The 21340-nt window shown below is 35.8% G+C and overlaps 1 protein-coding gene across 1 annotated transcript in view; it reads left to right on the forward strand.

Annotated features, from left to right (window-relative positions):
* Positions 1-21340, forward strand: part of LOC150107192 (uncharacterized) — a 177089-nt gene that overhangs the window by 132302 nt on the left and 23447 nt on the right. The window contains exon 9 of the mRNA XM_090391051.1: positions 11156-11260. Within this exon, the coding sequence (XP_090247177.1) occupies positions 11156-11260 (105 nt within the window). The remainder of the gene's footprint in view (positions 1-11155; positions 11261-21340) is intronic.

A 21340-nucleotide genomic window follows, 5' to 3' on the forward strand; every position in this document is an offset into this window, starting at 1 on the left:
TCATGAAAGATATACTTGTCAGAACATGTCAAGGACATAGAATAAAAAACAAATAAGGGCCAGCTCTCTAGAGATAAGAGATGAAACCATGTATTTAGCATCATTTCTGTTCCATTTCATCAAACAGAAATGACTTGCATTGATTTTCATTATAGCTTTCAAGGAGTCAGTGACTTAAAAAAAAAAAAAAAAAAAAAAAAAAAAAGAGGTTACGTATTTGAAATGCTTAGATGTTGTTTATTATTCATAATAGTGTTTCACGGTATAAACACCAAGAGAGAGAGAAAATAAATTTTTTAAACTTACTAATATTTCATTGGTTTTCTACCCAGCATTCATCAAAGCACAGTAAAAAAAAATAAAAAATAAAAATAAATAACTGGCGCACACAGATTTTAGACATTTTATGCATTGCATTGCCCATCATCATCAAATTCCTGACATATACCCTCAAGGGGTGTACAGGATATGATAGTACTACATGAAAAATTTACAACATTACTAACTTCCTATCTACAATTTTCCTCCAAATTGGTATGTTACTTGTCAAAACTCCAACATTATCAGATCTTATATTTCTATCGTCTAAGGCACTTTGTACCGTATCAATCCACCTATATCTTGGTCTTCCTCTGGATCGTTTTGCTGCCAACCTGGCAGAGAACACTTGTTATGCTAATCTTTCCTCGCCCATTCTGTTTAAGTGACCATACCACCTGAGATTAACTCTGCTAACGCATTCCTGGATGCTGACAATGTTAAGTTGTTTCCTAATATCCTCATTTTTAATATGATATTACCATTGATGCCATCTGTTCACGTCTCTAATCTTTCTCAGGACTCTCATATCTGTGGTCTCTAGTTTTTTGTAAAGTGTTTTACTTCTGACCCAGCTCTCAGATCCATAAGTTAAAACTGGTTTGAACACTGTCTTATATACAGCTAATTTAGTGTTCCGACTAATTTCTCTCTTATTCCATATGAATTTATTCAATTGATTTCCCACCATACCAGCTTTGCTGATTCTGTTGTCTATTTCTATATTTAATTTACCATCTTCACTAAAAATGGTGCCTAAATAGCTGAAATGTTTTACTTGTTCCACAGGTTCTCCATTCACAATACAGAATTCACAAGGCAAAATCATTGACATTTTCAATGATTCTGCCTATTTTCATTGTCTTTGTCTTTTTATTGCTGACCTTCATACCATATCAATTACAACAGCTATTCAATTTAGTCAGAGACTCTTGCAGACTTGTAGCGGATTTATTTAGAAGTATAACATCATCCGCATAAAGCAAAGAGCATAGATTAACATCTCCAATTCTGATATCATGTTTAATACCACTTTCCTTCATAATGTGATCCATATAGATAATGATTAACAGAGGGGATAATGTACATCCTTGTCTCACACCAAATTTAACATTAAACCATCTTCCTGTACTTCCTTCAATTCTAACTGCAGACTTGCAACTCAAATAAAGATAAAGTATTGCTTGATATAATGCCCCATTGACACCATATAACTGTAGTGTGTTGAATAGCTTCTCTCTTGGTACCTTGTCATATGCCTTTTCCAAATCGACAAAACTTAAATACAGATCTTTGTTATATTCCCATGCTTTCTCAACTATTTGTCGTAAAGTGAAGATCTGATCCTGACAGCCACACTCAGTAGGGAAATACCTCTGTAATTCTCACATTTAGTTTTATTTCCCTTTTTATATATGGGTACTATGAGAGCTCTAATCCAATCATCAGTAATTCGTCCCTCTCTCCAGGCATTCTGAACTATGCAGTGCAGCCACTGTAAGACTTTTATACCACCATACTTCAGTATTTTCTGGTTGAATATCATCTATTCCTGCTGCCTTTCCATATTTCAGGCTTTTGATGGGTTTTTCTATTTCAAGTATGGCCTGACTGTATGCCTGTTGAGTGTTTTTTACCACTGTGCTGTCATCACTGCTTGTTTCATGTAGCAATTTTTCGAAGTAATTACTCCATACTTCAAGGATATCTTTTTCTCCCATTTTCATTTCGCCTTTATCATCTCTAACTCCTTTTACAGTACTCTTTAATCCATTTCTAAACCTCTTCAACAACCTCCAGAATATCTTACCACCTTCTTGTTATTCATTTTCTATGTTCTTGCCAAAATCCTCCCATGATTTTTGTTTAGCTAGTTTTACACAGTATTTAGCTTTCTTACATTTGTTTCTGTATTCTCTAAGAGCACAAGCTGTCTTATTTGCCAGGAACTTTTGATATGCTTTCTTCTTTTCTTTCACTGCCTCTTTAACTTCCCGTGTCAACCATGGAGTTCTGATTTTTCTCTCTTTGCAGACAACCTCACCACATGCCTCTCTGGCTGAATCAATCAGGGTTTTCTTCAAGGCTTACCACTGAATATCCAAAGTTTGGTTTCTGTTCTCAAATTCTTTCATTTTTTCTTCAATAATCTTTATGTATTTTAGTCTACAGTTCACATCTGAGAGCTGCTCAACTTTTATTCGCTTAAAACTTTCTTACATGTTATTCTTTTCAATATGCACCAGGGAGAAAACATCATTATCAACAATAACATAGTGAATGAGACTTTTCTTATTCCTTGCCTCTTCTCTCCATGTGAATTTGTGCACATTTTTATGTTGAAACATGGTGTTAGTATTAACCAGTCCATGTCCTGAGCAGAAATCCATCAGGTATTTGCCATTATTATTAGCTTTGCTCTTTTCTCCAAATTTTCCCAAAATATTTTTGTGTCTGACAATCATTTCCTACTCTGTTATTTATATCCCCAACAAGGACCAACTTTTCCTTTATCATTGTCAGTTGCTTTTTCTAAAGCATCAAAAAATTCCTCCACTTCTATCTTAGCAGAACCTTCTGTGTGACCATAGGCACAAATAAGTCGCATTGTCCAGTTCCCCATTCTCATATTTGCCCACATCACTCTACTTGAGACGGACTGCCCTTCAAGAAGATTAGCCTCATATTTAGTTTTGAGTACTATGGCTACTCCTTCTTTTCCTTGATTGTTATTGCCTGAATATAACATTTGTATTTATTACTCAGAAAGATCTCACTAGTGTTGTCGTTTTTGTTTCAGCACCCCTATTATGTCGATCTGGTACTTATCTAATTCCTCAGCTAGCTTCATTTCTTTGCCATTCACGCCTTTATGTTAATAGTACCGATCTTTAGCTCTGGTGATGCTGATTTGGGATGTGTTTTCAGATTTGCATTTCTAGTTAGTATAATGCATTACACACATACACATTCATGATGTGTCCATTTCAAATGCTCCTTACTACAGATATGTTAGCTTGCTTGTTTGTTAGCATATTCATTGCAGTATGAGAAGAAGGATTTAGAGGACAAGCACACAACACTAGTAGAGAGTATAGCTAATATATTATGAATTGTTCAATATTTTCCATGTTGTTAATGTACTAGACATTAATTTCAACATGTTCCTCATCTGGAGAAGTATCCAAAGAAAGATAGTGGTCTGCTTTTGTTCTGTTTGTAGTTTGTTTATAAGTGTTAAGCAGCAATTGTCACTTGTGTGATGAGAACTGCTTGCTTTTGTTACTCTGAATATGAAATAGATGACCAAGATATTAAAAAAAAAAAAAAAAAAAAAAACTGGGGTGCTTTAAGGGTCAAAGCTGTATAACTGAGAACAGAACACCACATAGACGTTAAAGTAATGCAGAGAACCGACCAGGGCTTCTGACCTAATGTCCAATCCTCACGTTCTCGTAGTGCACCCTGTTGGGTATCTACTTGGATACTGAACGAACGAGGATGGGCTGGCAATTTGGGATTTAGCCGACCAAATTGTATTCTTATTGGTTAAACCAAAATAAAAATGATGGTACAACATGACAAAATTTCATGCTGGCTGTGGCGTTGCCTGGTTAAACAAGGCAACGTTGTTTTCGCCAGGGAACCAAAGCAAACAGCGAAAAGTCAGCTACTGGAACAAATCTGAAAACAAACCCCAACTCAACATCACCAGAGTTAAAGATCAGTACTATCAACATAAGAAGCCTGAATAGCAAAGAAATGGGGCTAGCTGAGGAATTAGATAAGTACCAAATCGACATAATAGGGATGACTGAAACAAAAAAGACAAAAACTGGTGAGATCTTTCTGAGCAATAAATACAAAATGCTATATTCAGGCAATGACAATCAAGGAAAACAAGGAGTAGCCATAGTATTCAACACAAAATACGAGGCTAATCTTCTTGAATGGCTGTCAGTCTCAAGTAGAGTAATGTGGACAAATATGAGAACGGGGAACTGGACAATGAGACTTATTTGTGCCTATGGTCCCACAGAAGGTTCTACTAAGGTAGAAGTGGAGGAATTTTTTGAGGCGTTAGAAAAAGCAACTGACACAATGAAAAAGGAAAAGTTGGTCCTTGTTGGGGATCTAAATAGCAGAGTAGGAAATGATTGTGAGACATACAAAAATATTTTGGGAAAATTTGGAGAAAAGAGCAAAGCTAATAATAATGGCAAATATTTGTTGGATTTCTGCTCAGGACATGGACTGGTTAATACTAACACCATGTTCCAACCTAAAAATGTGCACAAATTCACATGGAGAGAAGAGGCAAGGAATAAGAAAAGTCTCATTGACTATGTTATTGTTGATAGTGATGTTTTCTCCCTGGTGCAGGACACCATAGTGTACAGAGGATTTGAAATTGGAAGTGATCACTGTTTAGTCTTGAGCAGGATAAAATTGATTTCATATTGAAAAGAATAACATGTAAGAAAGTTTTAAAGTGAATAAAAGTTGAGCAGCTCTCAGACGTGAACTGTAGACTAAAATACACAAAGATTATTGAAGAAAAAATGAAAGAGTTTGAGAACTTGCCACTGAATCTCAAACCTTGGAAATTCAGTGGCAAGCCTTGAAGAATGCCCTGATTGATTCAGCTAGAGAGGCATGTGGTGAGGTTGTCTGCAAGGATTGAAAAATCAGAACTCCATGGTGGACACAGGAAGTTAAAGAGGCAGTGAAGGAAAAGAAGAAAGCATATCAAATGCTCCTAGCAAATAAGTCAGCTTGTGCTCTTAGAGAATACAGAGACAAATGCAAGAATGCTAAACACTGTTTAAAACTAGCTAAACAAAAATCATGGGAGGACTTTGGCAAGAATATAGAAAATATTCTTGCCAAAATGGTAAAGTATTCTGGAGGTTGTTGAAGAAGCTTAGGAATGGAGGAAAGAGTGCTGCAAGAGGAGTTAGATATGATAAAGGTGAAATGAAAATGGGAGAAAAAGGTATCCTTGAAGTATGGAGTAATTACTTTGAAAAACTGCTAAATGAAACAAGCAGTGATGACAGCACAGTGGTAAAAAACACTGACCAGGCATGCAGTCAGGAATACCTATCCATACTTGAAGAAGAAAAAACCATCAGAAGCTTGAAATGTTGAAAGACAGCAGGAGTAGATGATATTCGACCAGAAATGCCGAAGTATGGTGGTATAAAAGTCTTACAGTGGCTGCACTGCATAGTTCAGAAAGCTTGGAGAGAGAGACGAATTCCTGATGATTGGAGTAGAGCTCTCATAGTACCCATATATAAAATGGGAAATAAAACTGAATGTGAGAATTGCAGAGGTATTTTCCAACTGAGTGTTGCTGGCAATATCTATGCAAGTATACTTGAGAAACGGTTGAGAAGAACTGTGGAAGAAAAGCTTGGTGAAGAACAAGCTGGATTCAGGCCAAATAGAGGCTGTCAGGATCAATCTTCACTTTACGACAAATAGTCGAGAAAGCATGGGAATTTATCAAAGATCTATATTTAAGTTTTGTCGATTTGGAAAAAGTAACAAGGTGCCAAAAGTGAAGCTATTCAATACGCTACAGTTATATGGTGTCAATGGGGCATTATATCAAGCAATACTTAGTCTTTATTTGAGTTGTAAGTCAGCAGTTAGAATTGAAGGAAGTACAGGAAGATGGTTTAATGTTAAATCTGGTGTGAAACAAGGATGTACATTATCCCCTCTGTTATTCATTATCTATATGGATCACATTATGATCCATATAGGTATTAAACATGATATCAAAATTGGAGATATTAATGTCAGCTCTTTGCTTTATGCGGATGATGTTATACTTTTAAATAAATCTGCTACAAGTCTGCAAGATTCCCTGACTAAATTGAATAACTGTTGTAATAGATATGGTATGAAGGTCAGCAATAAAAAGACAAAGACAATGAAAATAGGCAGAATCATTGAAAATATCAACTGTGTTGTGAATGGAGAACCTGTGGAACAAGTAAAACATTTCAGTTACTTAGGCACGATTTTTTGTGAAGATGGTAAATTAAATATAGAAATAGACAACAGAATCAGCAAAACTGGTATGGTGGTGAGTCGATTGAATAAGTTTATATGGAATAAGAGAGAAATTAGTCAGAACACTAAATTAGCTGTATACAAGACAGTGTTCAAACCAGTTTTAACTTATGGATCTGAGAGCTGGGTCAGAAGTAAAACACATGACCAAAGACTAGAGACCGCAGATATGAGAGTCCTGAGAAAGATTATAGGTGTGAACAGATGGCATCAATGGCAATATCATATTAAAAATGAGGATATTAGGAAAGAACTTGACATTGTCAGCATCCAGGAATGTGTTAGCAGAGCTAATCTCAGGTGGTATGGTCCCTTAAACAGAATGGGCAAGGAAAGATTAGCAAAACAAGTGTTCTCAGCCAGGTTGGCAGGAAAACGACCCAGAGGAAGACCAAGATATAGGTGGATTGATACTGTACAAAGTGCCTTAGACGATAGAAATATAAGATCTGATAATGTTGGAGTCTTGACAAGTAACAGACTGATTTTGAGGAAAATTGTAGATAGGAAGTTAGTAATGATGTAGTACTATCATACCCCGTACACCCCCTGGAGGGTACATGGCAGGAATTTGATGATGATGATGATGGAAAAAAAACTTTTTCTCACTGTTACACATCTCGTGAAGTTAGACTCATTGGGTTTGAGTGGCTGGTCCTGAATTTTAAAAATTGCTGCTGATTTGGAGAGAGAGCTTAAAGATCATGTGACAAATTATCTCTGTTTAATTAATATCTCTGTTTTTTTGTTTGTAATGAAAAACAAACATTTTCTATTGTATTCAAACTTAGAATCTGCCATAAAACCAATGATTCACTTTTTGCCAACATCAATAAATAGTGGTGCTTGATGCTTGATTGATGAACATTTTTGGTATGGATTAGGACATTTGATATTGTTGAAACTGCTATAACAGTTACTTTAAAATGATATGGTGCTGATGGATAATGAACCTTCTGGTATGGATAGGAAGTCATTGCTATCATCAGATAACATTTATGTCAGCAGAACTAATCTGATAAAGCGTAAGAAATTAATGATCTTGTTAATTATTCGATAGTTACAGTTTGAACTGCTTGTATCTCATCAACAGTGAAACTTAAAGTTACAGGAATGAAAATTTCTGTTTTTAGAAAGAGAAACAAAATCATATTTTGAGACCGCCCTTATTCCATGAAGTGTTGTCACCACCCAGAAAGTTGGTTATTATGGATCTCCATATATCCTATCCTGCTTAGTCATATATACAGGAGTTGAAAATTTACCAATTTTCAACTCGTGTGTGTGTGTGTGTTATCCTTGATGAACATGACATTTTAGCAAGCTTTGATGTAGTTAATTTGTTTACAAATGTGTCTACTGTTGATCTACTTCCACTGCTGCAAGATAAATTCTCTAAGAAGGTTATGACACTCCTCAAAAACTGTATTTCGTGTGGATACTTCAAATATAAAAATACAATATTCAAAAAACAAAACTCTGGTCTAGCCATAGCCACTCCTCTTTCACCAGTTTTAGCAAATCTTTATATGGAAGCATTTGAAAACAAGGCCCTAGAAGAATACCATCATAAACCAAAATTATGGAAAAGGTACATTGATGATGTATTCTTAGTCTGGAACCATGGAATATCTTCGCTTCTGCTTTTTCATGAGTACCTGAATCATCAACATCCTAACATTAAATTCATCTATGAATTAGAATCTAATGGTTCACTCCCATTTCTGAACCTTCTACTAAGGAATCAGATATATTAAAAGTCTCTGTATTTAATGCACATACTGACAGATATCTATATGCTTTGTCCCATCATTATAGACCTTAAAAATTGGATATTATTTCCACACTGGGAGCAAGAGCCTGCCGACTCATCACTGACAAGGACGAACTAGCCAAAGAACTTCAGCATTTAAGAAACACCTTCCTCCAAAATGGATATAATGACCACATCATTTCCAGACTACTCAAGTGACATGAGTAGTCTGGAAATGAAGACAAAAACAGAGGATTCATCATGCTCCTATATATTAGTTCTATTTCCATAAAACTAGCAAAAGTACTTAAGAAATACAAAATCAAAGTAGTATTTACTCCCTTTATGAAGACTAGATCGCTGCTCTGATCTGCAAAACTTAAACATAGCCCACTTCAGTATCCGAGTGTTTATTGCCCATGGTGCGATTGCCAGTCATCTTACTATGAACAGACAGAAAAATCAATTGAACAATGCATTTAAGAACATGTTTGAGATATTGAATACCATAAAAATGAAGACTCAGTTTTGTCATGACATGTACTCTCTTCAACTGACCCGCAAGACGCTTCGTAAATGAGACATCTAGTTTTATGGGATAAATCGGAACTGTTACACCGTTGCTATGATACAACAGAGAGAAAAATCTGGGGATCTTTGGAAATAGCATTCTAAATCTTAAGAGAAATCTTAAGCATCTAAATATTAACCAAGGTATTAGCTTATCTGAGTACATCCTAGCCTTCATTAGTCAAACATGTTCATGTGAATGCATAAACATGCAGAACATTCTGAACAATTAGAAATATTTAAAAAAACATCAGCCTCTTCTATAACTACATAGTGGTTGTCACCTGTGTTAGTCCTTACTGTTTTGTCTACTAGTTTGTATATTTACACCTGAAGAAATCCTGTGAAATCAGGATGAAACATGTTGCCAATTAAAATAAATGTTATCAACTTATTCCATTGTTCTGCCTTACAAACTTTAGTCAAATATTCATGAACTGGTCAAGTTTACATACTTATATAGTTTTTATGCACAAATTTGAACTAATGAACAACCACGTTCCCTTATGCATTAATGGCTCAGTGGTCAAGTAATTTGGATTTCAAGAAATTTAATAATTCTATGATATGGCAGTTAATCCTCTCTCCATAGTCTGTTATATCTATCAGTCATGTGTATTACTAGCTGGTTTGCCTGTCTTGCATAATCAAAAACTTAAGTTTCCAAAGGAGAATGCCCTATCACATTTATGAGACTATTTAACTCATCTTCAGTTGAAAAGCCTTCATAAAGGTTCTTTGCATCCTAAATAGTATTTAAACCATTTTTCTGAAGGGTATTTTCTTTATCATTTGAGCTACAGAGAATTGTAAACATTTGAATCTGTGAATTCTGAATGACCTTCTCTTTTGACTGTAGAATAATTATAGGCTTTGCTAGAATACCCAGTTTTTATCCTCTCTAATTCTGTTTTTTTTTCCCCTCTAGCAACTTTTATAAAATGCATTAGCTACTAGAGATTTATTTTGTTTCATCTTACCCTTAACATTTCATCTTCCACTTAGTGACCTCTCATGGCCAAGTAACTGCACTTCTTAAAAACCCAATTGAAACTCTGATAGGGTGATTAATCCTGTCTTTAGAATCCTCTGTGTATCAGTTGTGTGTATGCTCTTGCTAAATTTGTGTGACTTGAATGAAAAAAATTTCATTTCCATATGAGGAAATGAAAAAAAACAAAACCAGTTGTTACTGAACTACAGAGGTTTTCCAGAGATCTATTTATTTATATTTTTTATTTTTTATATATTTTTTATATTTCTCATAATTGCCATAAGATATAAGAAAGCATGAATGAAAATGGAACCAGTCCTCTCAGCTGTTTCATGTCTAATTAAATAATTATATATTAGAACATATATAAATTCAGAAAGACATAATCAAAAAAGTTAACAAAAGAAAGAGGATATTTTTATGATAAAAATTTCAGGCAAATTAACATTCAGAGGTAAACTGCTTTTAAAAAAAAGTTTTGCATTAGCAGCCATACCTAAGTTGACTGATGAATGCAGTACACAGATAACAAAACTTGGGCATTGTGGATTTATTTATTTTTTATTCAAGATATGCCTCTGAAAATGAGAAGAATACGTTTCATAGTTTCTTCAAATGCAAAACATAACTACATCAAGATGTAATGAAAGTAAGGAACACAGACAATAAGGCTTGAAAAAGTAGGCCAGAAGCACTTCCTTCAATGCAAATGAAATGCCTGAATGAAATAATACCAGATTCATTTACGTGTATTGTTTTAATGCATAACTGATATTTCAGCTGAGTACTTCATTAATTTTCTGAGTTCTTTAGCAGTGTTAAAGAATGTTAATCTTAATTCAATTAATCAAATTCTAAATATCTAACTTATAACTATAAGATGAAATAATTATGGATGATTTTAGTAGGGAGGAAGTAGTGGAATTTGTCAAGTCATTAAAAGAAAGAGAAACAGTTATCAAGCCAGTGAAATTTTTGTCAAAAGCACTAATAAAATCTGACTGTACAGAAGCATGAGTAGTGCTAGCATCTTTTAAGCAGTGTATGTTAAGGCAACTCTGATGCTGAAGATTGTATTCTCACAATCTCCCTGATCAATTTTCAGAAACTTTCAAAGTTTCTGTTATTTCTTTGGCTGTTAATTAAATTGGATCTTTTATATCCTCTATTTCAGTCTCCTTTAATATTGGTGAAATGAAATCTTTGGTTCTTTTTTTGATTATTATATTTTCTAAACTTTTTTCAGATATTAAGAGTTTGCGATTTATTTAGATTTTTCATCTACTGAACATTATACATTCTTTCTGTCAGATGGTGAATTACTGCAGTTAATTTTGATAAGTTGCATTGTACCATAGTAATCTGTATCCTGTTATTTGTTTATTTAGAGGATGCAGTAATGATCTAATCTTAACTAATAATTTACTGTGTAGGTGGAGTTTATTGTTAGACGAGTTCCGCATGGCAGAGTGTATGCCATTAAACGAGAGGTTGAAGGTCAGTGTTTGGACATTATAAGAGAAGGAGGTACTGCAGAGGTATGTTAGTTCTGCTCATATTTCTTTAATGAAATTTATGTAAAAAAACCACTTGTTGCTTGCAGCTCATTCTAACTAACAATTTCATTACTTGAATTGAATGATAATTACTATTAATGCTTTTACAAGTTAATGATTTACAAGTAACACATTTTTAGCAAATGCTTAGTATTGTCAATAACTTCTACTAAAAACTCTGATCTTAAACTAAATTTAAATCATGCAGCAGATATATATATGAAGAGTGATGACAGACAGTTTTAAAGCAACTAACAAATGGATAAAATTGAATGTTTAATCATAAATGTTCTAAATTTAATTAATCTTCTTTAAATCTTGGTTTCTCCCTTTTCCCTCAGTACTGAGGTCTTCTTCCTCAGATATTTTAATGTTCACAATTCCAGCTGGCTTTCCTTTTCCAACTGCAGTGATCCAGAAGTTAGAGGTATCAAGACATCACCAGCAAATACATCATCTAAACTGTTTGCTTGGCAACCCAAATATCACTCAATCTTAGTCATTCTGGTGAGGAAGAGATGAAGCACCCTTGATTTCTTCTTCACCATTGATTGCAACCTAGTATTAATTTCTTGTCCTGTGGAGCAATACACACAGCTAATCTCCCATGTTTGGGAATATAAGAAGTGCATGTACAACTATCCTCATGATTTCTATGATTTTTTTTCCCCTTGTTTAGATTGTTTCTGATTTTCCCATCTAAGATTTACATTGAACATATTAATGAAACAGTTATATAGATTATGTTATGTGAAAATTTATTTGCCTTTTCTGTCAAAGTAATGGAGAAATCAATCACTAATGAACTTCTGCCACCTGGAAACTGATAAATGATCATAAAAGGATGGATTCTACAACTGTCAATCACCAAAATATTTTGCTTCTGTACCCCACCTTCAGAAAAATGTTTCACAGTTAAACTCCAAATGCAAAGAACAAATTTTTCCACCTCTTCATTTGGTAATTCTGCTGATGTTCTCTCAAAGAGCTTACCTTGTTGTTTCCTAAAAAAAAAAAAGTACATTCTGAAAGTTTTTGAATCTAATATTAACAGGTTTATTCTTTCACCTCACCTTACTGCCCATCCATAACACTAGTGGACCATAGGTTCAACAACCCTTAAGTATGTGGAATACCTAAAAAGTTCCATTCCAAAAACGCTTCCTGTTGTAAATGCTTAGCATGTGGTCCTACATTCTCAAATGAAAGAAACTAAGGCTAATTATATATAAATGATCTAAAACAACCTGCTTTGTTTTTTATTATTATTAATAAAAACTTACAAAAATTAAGTGGATATTAAATCCAGCATTATTTCAGAGTCGAATATAAAGTCTGGTTAGGACAACTCATAAATATCAACATGTGTATTCCCGTATGCTCTCTGGTCAGATTACATATGAAACTTTTATAGTTTCTATATTTGGCTTTGAAATAATGCTGGATTTAATATCCCCTTAATTTTCACAAATTTGCTTCACTGAAGTGAAGTCTTTGGCTCTTTATTTTAGTAAAAACAAACTTAGTTTTTTTAATAATAATAAACAAACCATCCTCCAATGGCAACTACCTAGTCACCTTCAGTGCTTCCAAAACACATTTTTGCCTATTTTTTTCACAAAAAAAAAAAACTTAGGTCTCCTTTACTTACCTTTGATAATGTTTATCTTAACAGTCAAGACATCATCTCTCCTCTTGGACTGACTCTTACTTCTAATAACTGATAACTCCTAACTGATAAAAACATCACCCCTCTACCATCTTCAGCTTCAGAAACTTTATTTGCTCAAGATGTTGCTTACTCTCTCATCAACATCAAATTCCTGACATGTACCCTCAAGGGGTGTACAGGATATGATAGTACTGCATGAAAAATGTATATCATTACTAACTTCCTATCCACAATTTTCCTCAAAATCAATCTGTTACCTGTCAAGACTCCAACAGTATCAGATCTTATATTTCTATCTTCTAAGGCACTTTTTACTGTATCAATCCACCTATACCTTGGTTCCTCTGGATCATTTTCCTGCCAACCTGGCAGAGAATTGTTTTGCTAATCTTTCCTCTGCATTAATAGTGCTTTCCTTCATAATGTGATCCATATAGATAATAAATAACAGAGGGGATAATGTACATCCTTGTCTGACACCAGATTTAACATTAAATCATCTTCCTGTACTTCCTTCAATTCTAACTGCTGAATTACAACTCAAATAAAGATTAAGTATTGCTTCATATAATACCACACTGACACCATACAACTGTAGCATTTCGAATAGCTTCTCTCTTGGCACCTTGTCATATGCCTTTTCCAGATCTATAAAACTTAAATACAGATCTTTGTTATATTTCCATGATTTCTCAATTTGTCATAAAGTGAAAATCTGATCCTGATAGCTTCTATTTGGCCTGAATGCAGCATGTTTTTTACCAAGCTTCTCTTCCACAATCGTTCTCAACCGTTTCTCAAGTATACTTGCATAAATCTTACCAGGAACACTCAGTAGAGAAATACCTCTGTAATTCTCACATTCAGTTTTATTTCCCTTTTTATATATGAGAGCTACTCCAATCATCTGGAATTTGTCCTATGTCTAGGCCTTTTGAACTATGCAGTGCAGCCACTGCAAGACTTTTATACTTCCATTCTTGAGCATTTCTGGTCAAATATCTCCTGTTGCCTTTCCTCATTTCAGACTTTTGATGGCTTTTTCTACTTAAGTACGGATAGGTATTCCTGATTGCATGCCTGTTAAGTGTTTTTTTACCACTGTGCTGTCTCTGCTTATTTCATTTAGCAATTTTTCAAAGTAATTACTCTATACTTCAAGGATATCTTTTTCTCCAGTTTTCATGTCACCTTTATCATCTCTAATTCCTTTTCAGCACTCTTTCCTCCATTTCTGAGCTTCTTCAACAATCTCTAGAATATCTTGCTATTTTCTTGATATTTATTTTCTATGTAATTATCAGTCTACCCATGACTTTTGTATAACTAGTTTTATACAGTGTTTAGCTTTCTTACATTTGTCTCTGTATTCTCTAAGAGCACAAGCTGACTTATTTGCCAGGAACTTTTGGTATGCTTTCTTCTTTTTCTTTTGTCTCTTTAACTTCCTCTGTCCACCATGGAGTTCTGATTTTTCTATCCTTGCAGACAACCTCACCACATGCCTCTCTGGTTGAATCAATCTGGGTTTTCTTCAAGGCTTGCCACTGAATCTCCAAGGTATGGTTCCTGTTCTCAAACTCTTTCACTTTTTCTTCAATAATCTGTGTGTATTTTAGTCTACAGTTCACATCTGAGAGCTGCTCAACTTTTATTCGCTTTAAAACTTTCTTACATTTTATTCTTTTCAGTACGAAATTCAATTTTATCATGCTCAAGACTAAATATGATCACTTCCAATTTCAAATCCTCTGTACACTCTGGTGTCCTGCACCAGGGAGAAAACATCACTATCAACAATAACATAGTCAATGAGACATCTTATTCCTTAACTCTTCTCTCCATGTGAATTTGTGCACATTTTTATGTTGGAACATTGTGTAAGCAATAACCAGTCCATGTCCTTAGCAGAAATCCAAGAAGTATTTGCCATTATTATTAGTTTTGCTCTTTTCTCCAAATTTTCCCAAAATATTTTTGTATGCTTACTCTCTTCAAATATCAAATCTGCCCACTTAGAATACTGCTCTCGCATTTGGAGTGGTGTACCTAAGATTTTTAATAAATTCTTGATGCAGTACAGTAGAGAAGAGCGATTTAGTTGATTGATGACCCCCCCCCCTTTCTTACATACTTTCTTTCGCCACTGTCTCTTCTACAGATATTTCCATGATTACTGTTCAGCAGAACTAGCATCAGTGATTCTGCAGTATTAGTGATTTTACTAATACTGCAGAATCACTGAACCAGTTACGCTCAGTCATCTCTTATTTCACGTACCTTAGTTCTATGGAACAGTCTTCTCCACAAACTATTTATTTCCAAAGGACTATAACCTCCAGCTCTTCGAGAAGAACATTGATAGGGTACTTTGCTCTTGACTCCCCCCTCCCCACCAACACACACACACACACACATAAAGGATAACATTCAAGCGCTCAATTTCTTTATTAATGTCCATTTCGTTTCTTCTGTTTCAACAACTGCACATTCTGTACTGGCACTCTACTAATATTTGCTGCATTCATATCACCTAACAGACGAGACACTCACTTTTGAAACACTTAATACTCTCTCTCTAGTTTCAATTTACTTCCACATATCCTTTAATTTTCTCAGCAAATACATTTTGCACACGCACTGAATAAAATCCTGCAAATTCAATTCACCTGACAACATGGTGGTTGCCACCATTGTTTGTTCATGAATCGGTGCCATGCTGACAATATCGTATTTTTAAAAAAAAAAAAAAAAAAAAGAAGTTTATTTACAAACTAACTAGCTGGTCTTCCACCTTTCTTGTTAACCCTCATTGTGTAGTAGATCTTGTCTATGAGATCCAGCCTAAAAGCTATCTGATCAAGCTTACCTAACTTTGTGTGTACAAAAGCATTAAACACAGAGATATGTAAAAGGTGTCTAAATTTTTTTTACATAGTATCTCTGTTTATTTCAGGTAGTAGGATAATATGAAAGCATTTGGTCTAAATGATCAACACCTCCCATCGGGTTGTTGAACTGTAATATCACAGCTGGTTTTTTCACTGTTTCCTTTCTTTTTCTTTACATCCTCCATTTTGTTCCTATGGATGGTGCTTAGCATAGTGACATCTTTCTTGTCTTTCCATTTCAAGGTAATGATCTTCCCATGTTGAAAGACGCAACTTTCTCCTTTCTTCAATTTGAGTTCTTCGGGTATTTCTTTTCAGGTTGTCTTAACAGTCACATAAACATCAGTTTTCTTGGTAACTAAGTAGTCTGTGAACTCAGGACTTTTGAAATAATTATCTAAAGTAATACAGTATCCCTTATTCAGCAGTGAAGATGCTAAAGTAACAACAATTCTTGTACCAAAAGCAGTATACTGCATATCTGAGTGCCTTTACCTGTATAAATTATCAGTTCAGTTCATGAATTCATGGCCCAAATATGAGGGGATGGTAGTGCACACCGAAACCACCAATATTCATCATAGAATATGCAGCCCGGGGCCAGGAGGGGGCGCAGACGAGGTGGACCCAGCATTCTCAGCGTCGACCAGACATGAGATGGAGTAGTTTACGAACGCAGAGAAAGCCGATATGCACCTGATGTATGGCATAGCCGGGGGCAATGGTAGAGAGGCACAAAGACTGTACCATGAGCAATATCCTATGTGCATGTGCCCAATCATAAAATTTTTGCGCGACTGCACACCGTCAGCTGTGTGAGGGGCACCTTCCACGTCAGTCGACATGATGCTGGACGAGCACGGACGGTCAGAATGCCAGCTATGAGCGAGGATGTGTATGGTGACAGATAACCCAGGTACAAGCATGCGATCTGCTGCCTGGAGCCTAGTTGTGCATTGGAACAGTATCTGACGAATACTGCATGAAGAAGGGCTACTCCTATCACTTGCAGCAAGTGCAGGCGTTGACAGCTGTTGATTATCCCCTGCACATGGATTTTGCCCAGTGGTTCCTGCAGCAAAGTGTTGTACAGCCCGATTTCCCTGCTCATGTGCTCTTTATGGATGAATCAACTTTTTCACGTGAAGGCATAATCAATGTCCGTAATGCTCATTTGTGGGCGGCCCAGAACCCCCATAGTACATGTCCACAGTCCAACCAGCAACAGTTAGCTGTCAATGTGTGGCGGGGATCGTGCATGACTACTTAATTGGATCCTACCTACTGCCGGACTGCCTCGATGGGCAAACGTATCGTATTTTTCTGCAACAGGTTTTGCCGGAATTTCTTCAAGATGTTCAAGTCTCCATCCGCTCCCATATGTGGTTCCAGCATGATGGGGCACCCCCCCATTTCAGCATGGACATGCATTAGCATTTTAATGCCACATTTGGGAACTGATGGAATGGGTGCGGTGGTTTCATCCCGTGGCCCTCCAGATCGCTCGATCTTTCTTTTCTCGATTTCTTTCTGTGGGGACATTTGAAGAGTGTCGTGTACGAGATGCCCATGCAGTCCGTGGAGGATCTGGAAGCCCGACTGTCCATTGCAGCGCGATGATTTATTCGACAAGCCCAGTGTTTACGAGCAGGTGCGCCAATCACTACTCCGCCATTGTGCCACGTGTATCAATGTTGGTGGGCGCGGACGTTTCAGCATTTGTTGTAATGATCTCCAATAAATGTCACTCTGGAAACTTGCGTCTGTACTTCATTTCCGACTCCTCACTGCATTTGCGCCCACATATTCTATGATGAATATTGATGGTTTCGGTGTACTGCCATCCCCTCACATTTGGGCCATGAATTCAAAGACACCCTTTATGTAGCCACTAGATGATTCACAAAGTTCAAAGCATTTCAAACCTAAATGAGAACGCTTCAGCGGCATGTACTCTTTCCAACCAAGTTGGCCCTTGTATAAAATAAGACTTTCATCAACAAACATATCTTGTGCTGGTGTATAAACTTCCTGGAACTTCTTTTTGAGAGAGTCCAAAAAATAAAGCTTATTATTATTATTATTATTTTTTTTTAGTTTTGGATTGGGATAATCAGAATCCTTGTTGGCAAAGTGTTTAGATTTTTTAGACCTATACTGTTTTACTTCTGATTTCTGAACTATACCTTGAAGTAGTAATAACGCTAAAAACACCTTCAGTTCACTACTCTGTATCTTTCCAACAAAAAAAAAATGAGAAAAACTTTTGAGGGTTGTAGTGGCAATGAACTGCATAGCTGAATTAAAATGTTCATTATATATTCATCAAAAAAAATTCAAACAGTTCCAAGGAGCAATTACTAATGGGGGATATCTTGAGAAATACTAGGTTCACATAAAAGAAAAGTGAGGATGAGGCCAATCCAGCTGATATATGGCACCATCTCCTAGTTTGGGAAAAACCACAGCTGTCTTTATCACTATCAGAACTCTCCAATGAGACATCAAGATCGCTGTCATCACTTACATCTAAAAAGAATTCTTCAAGACATTCTTCATCTGATTCACTATCAGAATCTCTTGCCTGCAGACATCTTGCATTTCTGCAAACCCAATGTTGAAGCCATTTTTTTACACCACGTGCATCCTTCAAAATACTTTCGTTTTAGCAAAGTAAACAAATTTCTTTTCTCACAGAGAAGAACTTCCCTCTGTGTATAAGCAAAAAAATTAAATGATAAACTAGTCTAGCACACGTTATAACGATTATAAAATGGAAAAAGTTTACGGAAACATGCTCACAGCATTAGTAATGTTAAAGAAACAATACCAACGAATGCTCTAGTGCATTTGTAATGGGCAAAGAATTAAAGGAATGTGTATTTTACTTGAATAAATGCCAAGAAATACACATCACACCCACAGCTGTGATATGTGTATTTCTAAACGTACAATAATTATTAACTTATTGTACGTTTAAGTACTGTGGGTGGGAGGAAAGCTAAGGTTACAGTTATCTGCTCTGGAGACTGAGTATGGTACTTTTTCAAGCAGATCTCCAATAAATAAGGTGATGATGTTCTTGTACTAGATGATGAGAGTAATTTAATATTCTTGTAGATAAGTTATTATTATTGAGAGAGACCTCCACAGGGTCAGGGACTCATCGAGGGAAGCCACATACTACACGCACCAGCTTATTCTTGAATATACTTATTCATTCATACATACTTAATCTTTAATTCATTCACACTGCTTGCACTCACAACATCCAGTGGCAATCCATTCCAATCACGCACTACCCTATCAGAGAAAAATTTAGTCCTCATCCCCTTCTTAGCAGCATTCATTCTTAACTTCCAAGGATGTCCTCTTGCCCTTTCCCAACCCTCCATAGATTAAAAAATTCCATCAATTGAAATCCTCTATGTCCCTTTGAGAAGTTTGTAAGTCTCAATCATATCACTCCTGTTTCTCCTGTTTGCTGTCTCCAAATTCTCAATCTGTCTTCATAATCAGTATTCCACAATCCTGATATCATTTTTAACACTCTCCTTTGCACTCTCTTCAATATATCAGAATCACAATGGGAACCAGTAGACCAGACCTGCGCTCAATAGTCCAAGTGAGGTCTTATCAAGGCCTTGTAAAGAGGCAAATGGCATCCTTATCTTTACATGTGAACGTTTGTTTCAGCATTGCAATTATCTTTTGAGTTGTATTTACAATCTTTGCTACATGGCATCTGAACTTCAACTTCTTATCTACTAACACTCTAAGATCCCTAGCCTCATCAATTTCTTCTAACATAATCCCACGACATTGGATATCTGATCACGCCGAAGTGAATGACTTTACATTTACTGACATTGAACTGACATCCATTTTTCCTATGCCCACAATTCCAGCCTATTCAAATCATTCTGCAAGTACTGCATATCAACAGCATTCCTGATTACCCTACCTATCTTTGCATCATCATCAAATAGCTGTATGTCGCCTATCAAATCCTTCCCAATGTTATTAATATACAGACTGAATAACAGTGGACCAAAAGAATTTGTACCACATTCCTTGTGGTACACAACTAGTTACTTTAAATTTTGCAGATTCACCCCCCCCCTCTTTCCCATATACCACTTTTTGATATCTGTCAGTCAGCCATTCTCTTGTCCATGTTAATTGTTTATAATCCAATCCCATTTTCTCCAATTTATTCAACAGTCTTCCATGCTGTATTATGTCAAAAGCCTTAGCACAATCCAGAAGAAGTATCATGGTATATCCATTACCCTTGTCCAGCTCAGTGGTAACATTATTATACAGTGTGAGCAAGTTGCTAAAACATGACCTTCCCTCAGTAAACCCTTGTTGCTCATTGTAAAGTAGAAATTCACTGTCAACCCATTTCTGAATGCAAGTCCTAACCAATTTTTACAAAATCTTCACCACTACTCCTGAGATACTAATTGGTTGATAGTGGGATACATCGGTCTTTGCACTACCCTTGTGTAATGGAATTACCATACATTCTTTCCATTCTTGCGGAATCTTCCCTGTTCTAAGACTTATATTAAATAGCCTGGTCAAAGGAATAGCCAGTTAAGTTGAACACTCTTTAGCACATGTGCTGATATCCCATCACTCCCTATTCCTGAATTCTTATTCGTCCTCATACACCTGAGTTTCTACATCAAGTGAAGAGGTAGCAGTGAGCTCAATGTTGCATACATCAGGTTGATAGCTTTAATAAAATGGGCACTCAAACAGCCTCTTCTGCATCTGTAACCCTCACGCCATCTGCCTTTAGAAAAGTTATTCTTTCATATTCATTCTTTTACTTGCAGCACATCGATAGAATTCTTGTGTGTTATCTTTAGCACACAAGAATGTTATCGCAGAGCCAGTCTCTTTTCTTACTCAGACTTTACTTTCTGGACAACAGTTGCGACTATTCCAGTCTGCTGCTTATAATTTTCATAATAGACATCAACCTTATACACACGATATTCCTTCCACATCATCCTTTTCCTACGAATCTCTTGCTTAATAAGATTACACATTAATTTGACTCCTACCCTATTTATTCTTCGAGCTCTCGGAACACATTCTGATATCACATCATTTAAGTATTGTTTAAATGCTTCCCATGCACTGTCAATATTCTTCCCATCCAGCAACCAATCCCATTCCACTGAACTCCTTAGTCGGTCATAATCTCCTGCTTTGTAGTTCAGCATGTAACCTTTTCTGAATAGAACATTCACAAACTTAGTCACTCCCCAAGTGAGTACTGCCAACTGAGGCAGAATAGTTGTCTTTAACTGAAATGCCCTCGGACACTAATCAAATCTAACACTTTGACCTTGAGTTCCTTCTGTCACTTGCTGCTTGAGGAAGTTGTCCCACAACAGCTCAATAAATTCGTTTTCATTCTTCTCATGAGATTCTACTGCTACCCAATCTATATTTGGATAATTAAAGTTTCCAATTATGATT

The sequence above is a fragment of the Typopeltis vanoorti genome, chromosome 4 (assembly GCF_054136105.1).
Source record: "Typopeltis vanoorti isolate ZY-2024b chromosome 4, IOZ_Tvanoo_1.0, whole genome shotgun sequence".
Taxonomy (NCBI): domain Eukaryota; kingdom Metazoa; phylum Arthropoda; class Arachnida; order Uropygi; family Thelyphonidae; genus Typopeltis; species Typopeltis vanoorti.